Below are 11,088 nucleotides of genomic sequence, written 5' to 3' on the forward strand. Positions count from 1 at the left end.
CGTGTTTGTAGAGTGCCGGTGTGAGTTCGGGAATAAAGAGTTGCTGTTTGAATCTACAAGCTGTGTGGTGGCTCGTGATTGTGTGCCCAGCCAGACTGCGGCATTTGTGCCCAGCCAAACTGTGGCACCAGAACATTAGCCTGTTAGGCAAGTTCCCTGTCACTGAGCTAAACACCCAGTTCCCTTTTATTTCCACATAGAACCACATCATCAATTGTGGTTATCATCCCTCTCTTGAGCATGCCCCAATCCAAAGAACATTCCTCCAGTTTCTGCCAGTTGTGGAAAGCATATGCTCTAAGACATGGGTGTGGAAAAGAATCCTGGGGATGAATTACTTCTTAAATAGATACTTTACCAGTCGTGGTGCAGTCCTGTAATTCCAGCTACTTGGGAGGCTGAGGCAGAAGGACTACAAGTTCAAGACCAGCCTGGGTAACATATTAAGACCCTGTCTTAAAATAAAATTAAAAAGCCTGGGAGAGAGAGAGAGAAAGGGAGAGCCTTGAAAGCAACTTTTTGTTTTTTTTTTCTGAAAGGTGACATCAGTGTTTCTAGGTACTAAGTCATAATTTTAAACATGAATGATAGTAAAAATAATTTATTGATCACTGTGTACCCTCTCTTATAAGTGCTTTACCAGTGTCATTTTATTCTGTCCTTTCATCTCTGTGGAGTCATTACTTTTACGCTCTCCATTCTAAAGACAGACAGCAAGGCTGGAGAAATTCAGTCATTTGCAGAAGGTCACCCAGTGGTTAGCTGGCTCATCAGGTGCTACCTGATAACCTTCACTATCTTTTGCCAACTTCTCCAGCCTCTCCGGTCTCATTCCATCTTGCAACTTGGTCCACTGCCCTGCCTGAAGTGCAGGGAAACCTGCTCAAGCAAGCACTGAGATTTTGTTTGCCTGGAAATACCTTTATTTCTTCTTTCTCAGAAAAATTTTGCATTGTATGTAAGCTGTGTGTAATGGTGCACACCTGCAACCCCAGCAACTTGGGAGGTTGAGGCAGGAGGATAACGAGTTTGAAGCCAGCCTTGGCAACTTAGCAAATCCTTGTCTCAAAATAAAAAATAGAAAGGGCTAGGGGTGTAATTCAGTGAAAGGAAGGGAGGTTGGGAGGGGAAAGGAGGGAGGGAGGAATTTCCATTGTGCATACCTGATCCTGAATGTTGCAGTTTGTTCTTTCAGCGAAGTAGAGATAGAATTGCGCTGTCCCTGTGTCCTCCCAGCCCTGTGCAGAAGTGCTGAGCTGGGAGGGCCCTGTCCCCACCAGCTGGCTAGGACACACGTTTTGACCTCACCAGCCTTTACTATCCCATACTCATGAAATCATGTTTTACTCTTCTCTGTTCCTTGAATAGATCTTGGTGATCAGTCCTAATCAGCATACAGAGGTCTATTTCAGTCTTTTTAAAAGTGGCTACCATGAAATAAACATACCATAGTCAAGTCAGCATTTCAATATTTAGGTTTTTTTGGATTTTTCAGCAACTGGAGTTAAAAGTTATCTCTTGGAAAACTACCCATTCATATAAACTGTGCACTACTTGTAATGAAATAAGGTCTTTGAACTGGGAACGTAGCTTAGTGTGCCTAGCATGCACAAAGCCCTGCATTTGATCTCAAGCAAAAAAGAATACATTCTTTGATTTTCTTACATGCACAAAAAAAGATGCAAACATTCAGAGTAGTTTGTCTGCAATAAGACCTCGCTTTATTATATCTTTTTGGAAAACTGGAGGTATTTAGGGATCTACTTGGGATTTTTCTTGCAAGATCATGAATATTACAAAATGACTTCAAAATATCTAGTTTGGACTAAAAGTATTTGAAAGGAGTATTAAAAACTCAACATGAAAACACTTGGTGAATTTAGACTTTGGGCTAACTACATCTAATTTTTATCATAATGTGTTCCTGATGTTTTTAACATTTTTTCTATAAAAGTACATTTATTATTTCATAACCTCAAATTATGAGTTACGTATTTTTAAATAACAAATTCTTTAAAAGTGAGACTATATAATGTTTTTCTCAAAAATTTACTAATCATTAGCTTGCACTATTATTTGATTCAAGAAAATCTGAACACAAGGACCCATTATTTTGAGGAAAGTAGCACCATTAAAGATCTCTCACAGTGTATTTATTTTGTATTGTAGAATTGCGTGTGTGAGTGCCCCCAGTGTTTATCAGAAACTCAGAGAACTACACAGAGAAGACTTCTCTATATACATCTTTGAATATGACAAAAGATTCGCCATGTATGGAGAAGAATTTATCTTCTATGATTATAATAATCCATTGGATTTACCTGAAAAAATTGTTGCACATAGTTTTGACATTGTAATAGCAGATCCTCCCTATCTTTCTGAGGAATGTCTCAGGAAGACATCCGAAACCATCAAATACCTGACAAGGGGCAAGATTCTGCTATGCACAGGTAGGTACCACATTTTGGGTCTCATGTAGGCTGATGACAGTGGATAGTCAAGTCTTGGGTTCCAAGAGCTGGAAGAGATCTTAGAACTCAGATCCTTAGAACTGAATCTTAGAACTTACCATGTGACCTTAAACAAGTTATTTAACCTCTCTGTGCCATGGGTTTCTGATCTATAAACTGAAACTGATAATAAATACTACCTGCTTTTAAGGGTCATGGTGAATCGTGCTGACCATGAAATGCTTAGCTTAAGATCTGACACTGAACTGTCATCATGGTAACAATAGTATTTGATCCAGACTCCACAAGTGATAAAGAGAAAATCAGAATCTATAAAGGGAATTGTCTTAGGTTATAGAGCTAAACATTACATTAGGTTCATTAGTAAAAGTTTTCTTCATGCAACTGATACACTTTCTTAAGATTATTTATTAAAATTTGAGAACTAAAACTTCACCTACCCATCTCTTTACTTCTGTGCAGCCCTGTGTCTGTGTGCTTGGTGTGGTCGCGGGTCCTACTCCCAGGTCCTCAGGGCCACAGCTTCTTTCCTGCATGCCCTACTCTGCTCTTTGCCCTGGAGCTGCAGGGGGTCTGCTCTTGGGTGGTGTAGAATTGTTTATTTGGTGAAGAATGCCACTCTTTGTTCATACCAATGTAATTTACTTAATGTTCATTCATTTGACAACTATTTACTAACCCTTTGTGCCAGCCAACAAGCAGGTAATCTGATCTCTTGGGATATACCTTTTAGTTTTAGGAGAGAAATATTTTTAAAATGTGACAAAACAGACCTAAGAAATGAAGCTCTAATTCTCTTCAAGTGTAATGAAGAAAGAGAAGCAGGGCTGGTACTGAGGAAGACTGGGAGGGAACTCCAGACCCGGGGCAAGATCTCAGCGGGAAGTCAAGGTGCCCTCAACCCTGGCAGGGGTGGGCCAGCACAGACCAGGTTCAGGGGCTCAATGTGACCAGAGGGTGGTGTCACGTAGTGTGGAACAAGAGGTGTTACCCACCCAAACCCTGTACAGATGAGAGCCAGGAATCAAGGCTTTCTTTTACAGTGTTTAGTCCAAAAACCACTGGGTCCAATTAGTCTAATTGGTCCAATTGGTCTCTGGAGCTTTGTACCAAAGTGGCTAGTGGATACAGGTGCCACGTGGGGCCACCACAGTGTTCAGCTGAGAGTGACAGCAGTTCTGGCAAGGTTACAGCATTAGGAATAGATAAAAGATCATGTTGGGTGATAAAATTGGAAGAACTTGCTATGATCTGAATGTGGAGGGGAAGAAAGGGCAAGAATCAGGGATTCTTCTGTTTTCTGGCTGGTGCTCTCTGCAACATGTGAGTGTTGGGAGAGGAGCACTTGGGCAAGATGGACCACAGGGCAAGGAGTAGGCTGGGAGAGAAATTGGAGAGATGGGCAAACAGGTGGTCCATGTTCATTCATAGGCTCTGTAAGATTATATACTAACCAAAAAGAAGTTATTGACTCAACCGGGAAGGCCTAGTAGTTCTTTTTGCTTTCCTCGTCTTCCTTTATAAATTATAATCCACTTCTGTTTCTAAGTGTCCAAGCTTTGCAGAAATAGGAAGATTACTTATTAACTAAAAAAGAAATGGAAAAAGTAGATAATTTATAAAAATGTCAGAGAAGGTAAAGGGGGATATAAAGAATGGACCCCCACTCTCTGTGTTAGTTGTTTCAAGTGTTTTAGTCTAGAATCTGCTCCACAGCCATGATTGGTCCCCTCTCCTGGTTGGTATTTCACTCTGTTTCATTGGATTTGTTCTCCTCAGGTGCCGTCATGGAAGAACAGGCAGCGCAACTCCTGGATGTGAGGATGTGCAAGTTTATTCCAGAACACACACGAAACTTGGCAAATGAGTTCCGCTGCTATGTGAATTATGATTCTGGACTGGACTAGGGAACCTAAACATGGACAGGGACATGTTACAGGAAAGGATCCCGGTGACATTTTCATTTCCCCCTTTTTATTTTCTTAGTCAATTGAAAAGCTATAACCTCTTCTCCCACTCCCCCCAAACTGGGGCTGTCCTGGCCTAATTTTCAGAATAAAGGAGAAAACTGTCATTATTGTTTCTTTAATGAGGGCATCCCTGGAATTTGGGATTCTTCTGCCAGTCAAATCCATGGAATTAGAGTTGAAAGAAATCTTAAAACCTGTCTAATGCATTCCTCATTTGATAACATATGTGGAAAAAACAGAACAACTTGCTGGCTTACCCAAGCCTCTTGAGGTGAACAGGATATTGGTGTCTGCTTTGGGCCAGAGGTTCCTTAAAGTGGGCTCCTTCTGACCAGCAGTGGATAGTGGGTGCTTCTAGTGGTTGGCATGCAGCATCCTTGGTCTTGTGAGAGCACTTGACATCCTGCTCCAGCCACCCAGGGAGACTTGACTTGCCTCCATGAAATCAGTTGATAATCCAAGGAACCAATTTTTGAGTGCCTTTTATATTTCTCCTCCTTTTCCCAGTTTGGGAGGGGTGACTTGAATGTATCTCAGGTGCCCTCTGCCAGTGGCTGAGCCTCAGCATTCTCATTCCAAACTGCCTGAAGAAGTCAGTGCCACCTGTGAACCAAACATTGTTACCAAGAAACAGCTGGGGACTGCACTAGATTCTTATTGTTCAAAAAATATTTCTGATACATCTATACCCCAGAAGGCTTCATGGTAATCAAAAGGAATGGACCATTGAAATCTATAAGTTGGATGGATCTTAAGGACATCATGCTGGGTGAAAAAAGCCAATTCCCAAAGGTCACATGCTATAGGTTTCCAGTTATATAACATTCTCCAATGGAGAACAAATGGGGGAGGGGGGCTGTGGGGAGGGGCACGGCCACAAAGGGAAGTTCTCTGTGGTCCTGGATTGTTTTGTGTCTTGTCTGTGGCTTGGGTTTCACATGCACAAATGAGTATGTAAAACAAAATGTGAACTTGGAATAGAGAATGGGGTCTGTGGTTGTACTGGCCTTGGTTTCCTGGTTGTGACATTATGCTGGAGGGGGGAAACTAGGTAAAGGGTACACACCTCTCTGGTAATATTGCAATTTTTTGGAGATCTATAATCATTTCAAGATACTTTCCCCCAAATCAACACTGTCTCTCTGGGAAAGGGTTATTCCCACCTCATATGACTTGCTTTGGCTGACCGAATGTGAAAGGAAGTGACACGTGTCACTTCTGAATAAAGCTCTGCTTCCGACAGTGACCAGCAGCATTCCAGACAGAAGCTGCTCTGGCTACGTAGTCCTCAAGGGTGGCAGGGCCATAGCCAACATGCAGGGGACATGAGGAACAGTGAGAAATGAGCTTTTGCTGTTGACCATCAGACTGTGGGACTTGTGACTCACTGGAGCTAAACCTGTCCTATCCTGACTGATCCAGAGAGGAGGGGCTGGGCATGTGAACCCCAGGGGAACTGGGGGAACTGCTCTTGTTTTTTTCTCAGAACTCAGTAATCATACTTCCAGACAACTTTTAATTTAATAATTATTTTTATGAGACATTGATTTTTATCAGCACCTGACACATTATTTAATAAATGTTTTTTAAAAATCACTCCTTCCCAGGCATGGTGGCACATGCCTGTGATCCCAGCGGCTCAGGAGGCTAAGACTGGAGGATTGAGAATTCAAAGCCAGCCTCAGCAACAGCGAGGTGCTAAGCAACTCAGTGAGGCCCAGTCCCTAATAAAATACAAAATAGGGCTGGGGATGTGGCTCAGTGGTTGAGTGCCCCTGAGTTTAAAAAAAAAAAAAATCCACCTTTCCTTATGAATTGGTATGCTAAAAATCACCTAGGCCAGTGACAAATTATGTATAGAAATGAAATGTTCAGCTTACAAATTGCAGACAAGTAACAACCTAGAAATCACAGAATTTTGTCCTATAAATCAGTCATTTCATTGAAGAGAAACCTTATTTCTTTTCCAGAGGAGAGAGAGGGAAAGGGAAAGGCTTAATTCATTAAAAATTTATACAAGTTAGAAGGCTTACAAAATGAAGTAATGGCATTTTTTGTTTAATAAGCAGCCAAAGTGTGTTTCACAGCTTTGGACCCCTGATACGATTTCAATTATAGCAAATCTGTGCTCAGTACAATCCACTTCTGGATTTCACAAATAGTCTGCAGCTATACCTTTGCGACCTTTAAAAAAACAAAACAAAACAAAAAAACCATTAGGCCTGGTGTGTTCCTCCCAGTCTGCCCGATTAGGGGTGGAGGCACTCCAGACATCTGCCAATCATCATATACTCTCAGGAGGCTCCTGGCCCCTTATTCTCCAAGAACTTAAAAGATTGAAAAGTATTTTATTTTTTTATATTTTTAGTTGTAGATGGACACAATGCCTTTAATTTATTTGTTTATTTTTATGTGATGGTGAGGATCAAACCCAGTGTCTCACACATGCTAGGCAAGTGCTCTACCACAGAGCTACAATCCCAGCCCTGGAAAGTATTTTAATAGACATTTTTGTAAGTCAGAGGTTTGTACTGAGAGACAAAGTAATGAACCCATGAGTGAGAAAGAATAGTTTCACTTTTGCTAACAGAATCTAAATAATTATTTGGCTGTATATTTGGAGCAGTGAGGTGCCTAGAAAGTTAAGAGCAAATGTAATGCACAGGGCGGCTCTTTTCTTTTTGGCAGTACAGGGGATTATTTAGCCTAGGGGTGCTTTACCACTGAGCCACAGCCCTAGCTCATTTTTATTTTTTATTTTGAGGCAGGGTCTCACTAAGTTGCCTAGGCTGGCCTCAAATTTGGATCCTCCTGCCTCAGCTTCCTCAATCTGTGGGATTATGCACAGGGAACTTTAAGACCTCATTTCAGATAGGAGTTCCATGTTCCTTCCCTCTCCATTCGATTCTAAAATCAGAGCTCGAGCCAGTTACTAAAAATGATCCTATTTTTTTCCTCTTTACTCTGCTGAAAGTGATGGAGTGAAATGGGATGTTTAGGAAACTGGCCCCCTATATGGAACTGTTGGTATTTGAAAAATATATTTTATTTACTATTCCCAAATGATTGTTTTAACAAAACAAGCATACGATAGAAACAGTAATCTGTCCTCTAATGGATGCCTGAAAACTCAGATGGTATCAAGATCCATATTTTTTTTCCTGTACTTACATACCTATGACAAAGTTTATCAATTAGGCACAGTAAGAGATTAAGAATAATAATAAAACAATTATAACAATACACAGTAATAAGATGGCCACCTCACTACACTTATACTCTGTTTTTTTTGTTTTGTTTTACTTTTTTCTTTTTTTTGGTATGAGACCAGGTGTCACTATATTGTCCAGGCTGGCCCCAAACTCCTACATCCAGGCGATCCTCTTGCCTCAGCTCTCTGGTAACTGGGACTATAGTTAGTTACTACTTCCTACCATATCTGACTTCAGCTTTGTTATTAAGCAAAATAAGGTTTATTGAAACATAAGCACAGCAATACCATAGCAGTTCATCTGATAACCAAGATCCAGATAGTCACTAAGTGACGCACAGATAGATAGTATATGCAGGTGGATACACTAGACAAGGGGATGATTCAGGTCTCGAGCTGGATGGAGTGAGACACTATAAGATCTCATGACAGCATTTAGAACAGTACACAATTTAAACTTATGAATTCTTTCTGGAAGTTTTCATTTAATATTTTCAGACCATGGTTGACCAAAGAGAACTGAAACCAAAGATAAGGGAGGGCTATTATACTATCAGTTGGAAGAGATCTTTAATAAACAGCAAAGTACCTCTATTCCAAGGGGTATCGTAAAATCCTCAAGATAGAGGCTGGGGATGTGGCTCAGTGGTAGCAAACTTGCCTATCCTGTGTGAGGCACTGGGTTCAACCCTCAGCACCATATAAAAATAAACAAATAAATAAATAAAGGTATTGTATCCATTAACAGCTTAAAAACATACTTTAAAAAAATCCTCAAGATAGAATTTATTTGAAGGGAACACTCACTGTGGCACTTTCTGGGAGGAGGGGAAGAAGCTATTGAAATGTACAGTATCCAGCACGGCTCCCTCATAGAGCCAAGGAATGAGTGGTACCCGAGCAGATGAGTGTAGCTGTGTTAACTGTGTGAGATAAGATTGGGTGGGGGAGGGAAGCAAAGATTGTGGCAGAGGGAAGCAAAGTTTCACTGAAATTTAGCTGGCAGTTTCTCTAGTCCGTTTTCTCTATTTGGTAAAACACAGTATTCCAACCTCCCCCCAAAAAACATTAGTTTTAACAAGAGAATAAAACTGTCATTGTTCATTGAAACAGCATGTCCCCATTCTTAGTCACCACTTCTATTTCAACTTGCCTTATCTAATTGCTGCTTCCTGGTGAAAGTACTAAAGATTTCATTTTAAACATCTTTTATACAAAAACAAAATGAGTCATTCAAAGTGTTATATACCTGCTCAAGCAATCCATTTAAAATAAAGGATTTGTTTGATGTTTGTTTTATTCATTTATTTATTTATTTGTGGTACTGGAGATTGAACAAGAAGCACTCTATCTCTAAGCCACATTCCTTGCCCTCTTTTTTAATTTGTTTTTTTTAGTTGTAGATGAACACAATACCTATATTTTATTTATTTATTTTCACGTGGTGCTGAGGATCAAACCCAGTGCCTCACACATGCTAGGCAAGTGTTCTACCACTGAGCTTCAACTGCAGCACCATCCCCTGCCCTTTTTATTTTGAAACAGAGTCTTGCTAAGCTTCTGAGGCTGGCCTCAAACTTGAGGTCCTCCTTCCTCGGTCCTTCCTCAGAGGAAAAGTTTATTTGAGGGCTCATGGTTCCAGAAGTCTCAGTATATAGGTAGCGGGCTCCATTCCTCAGGTCTTTAGGTAAGGCTGAACATCATGGCAGAAGAGTGTGGCAGAGAGAAGCAGTTCACATGATCATCAGGCAGCAGAGAGAGAGACTCCACTCACCAGGTACAAAATATATACCTCCAATGCCCACTTCCTCTAGTCACACCCTTTTGGCCTTTAGTTACCACTCAGTTAAATCCCTACCAGGATTAATTCACCGATTGGGTTAAGATTCTCACTATCTAATCATTTCTCCTCTGAACCTTCTTGCATAGTCTCACACGTGAGCTTTTTGGGGATATCTCATATCCAAACCGTAACAAGAAGTAATGAAAACAGCTCACACAGGCAAAGGAACACAGACTGATAAGACAGCACTCCTTGTGTGGATCCAGGTAGGTATCAATAAATACTGTTCGTCAGCTTTCTGTCACTTTAACAAAATACCTGCGAGAAAAGGCTTACTTGGCTCACAGTTCTGAAGCTTCTGATCCAAGGTTAGTCAGACCTATTGCTTTGAGCCTATGTTGGGCATTCCAGGTGGCAAATGCAGAGAAGGCATACAGAGCAAAATGGCTTCAATCGTGAGCCAGGTGCAAGAGAGAGAGAGAAAGGGACTAGGGTTCCTTTGACCTCACTTTCTTCTTTGAGGACACATCCCCAATAACATAAGAACCTCCAGGGGGCTCCTCCTCCTAAAGGTCCACAGCACCTCCTAATAGCACTGCCATGGGCCTGTGGAGGGGTACCCAACATCCAAACTAAGGCACTCGGGTGTAGTCCAGGGGTAGAGTGAGAGCTTGCCCTGCATGCACAAGCCCTGAGTTCAATCTCCAGCCCTGAAACCATAGCAGATGTTTAGTAAATGGATGAATATTCCATTGGGGGGTGGACACAAAAAGATTACCTTTCTAGATCTTAGAATGGGAAACGAATTTCTTGCATTGGAAATGTGCTACCCTTTAATAAGTTGAATTTATATAACATAAGGAATAAAATAGTGGTGTTTTCCCCATGCAAATAGCTTCTTAATATCCTGACACTTGCACCATTTGTATTTTGAGGGGTGACCTGGTAAATGTTACACAGCAGTATTGATAACAGGAATAATTACCCAAATGGCTAATTTGAAAGCCACTCTCTAACTTATAGATTTTCGTTCATATTCTAAAAATTCTGTGTTTTCTAGATAGGAATGTATTTAGACAAACCACCACCAGGGATATCATTCTCCTTCCCCCAACCCTGAGTTTGAACAGGGAAGTAAAATTTCACTAACTCCACAGAACTGCCTATAGTTTTCACTTTAAATTTTGAATTTTTTATTTGGACCATCTGGATTTTTCTCATTGGTGTGTATTTCTTCTGTCAACATTTAGTAGGAGTTGAAAGTTCTTGAATGACTCTTCTGTCTAGATCAGACTCCAGCTGTCAGTAACATAATAACTGTTATTTCCATGGTAAGTGAAGTTTGGTGGTTAAAATATATACCAATATAGGATATTTCTTGGTTTGGGTTTGTCACAAAAGATCAAAAAGATTTAACTTTACATGACTAGATGATCTTTGAAAGACCATCAAGTCTTGATTACTTTGAACCGTAACCATAAAATTAAGATGTAAAGCCTCTAAATTTCCTGTAAAACTCAGTGGGGTTCTGGGGGTGTCATTCAGTGGTAGAGCTCACGCTTAGCTCTTAAATCCTGTGTTCCATTTCAGTCAAACTCATCTAAGCAGAATTCAGAAAGAAAGAAAATGCACACAGCCAACATAACTTCCATC

At 40.7% G+C, this 11,088-nt stretch overlaps 1 protein-coding gene across 3 annotated transcripts in view; it reads left to right on the forward strand.

Moving 5' to 3' along the window:
* The window catches only part of Eef1akmt1 (EEF1A lysine methyltransferase 1), a 42,870-nt gene extending 38,325 nt beyond the window's left edge, over window positions 1-4,545 (forward strand). For all 3 annotated transcript variants that reach the window (XM_027941557.2, XM_027941558.2, XM_027941560.2), the window contains 2 exons: window positions 2,170-2,450; window positions 4,251-4,545. In XM_027941557.2, the coding sequence (XP_027797358.1) occupies window positions 2,170-2,450; window positions 4,251-4,378 (409 nt within the window). In that variant the 3' untranslated portion in view covers window positions 4,379-4,545. The remainder of the gene's footprint in view (window positions 1-2,169; window positions 2,451-4,250) is intronic.
* The last annotated feature ends 6,543 nt before the right edge of the window (window positions 4,546-11,088 follow it).

This window comes from Marmota flaviventris, chromosome 4 (genome assembly GCF_047511675.1).
Source record: "Marmota flaviventris isolate mMarFla1 chromosome 4, mMarFla1.hap1, whole genome shotgun sequence".
Taxonomy (NCBI): Eukaryota; Metazoa; Chordata; class Mammalia; order Rodentia; family Sciuridae; genus Marmota; species Marmota flaviventris.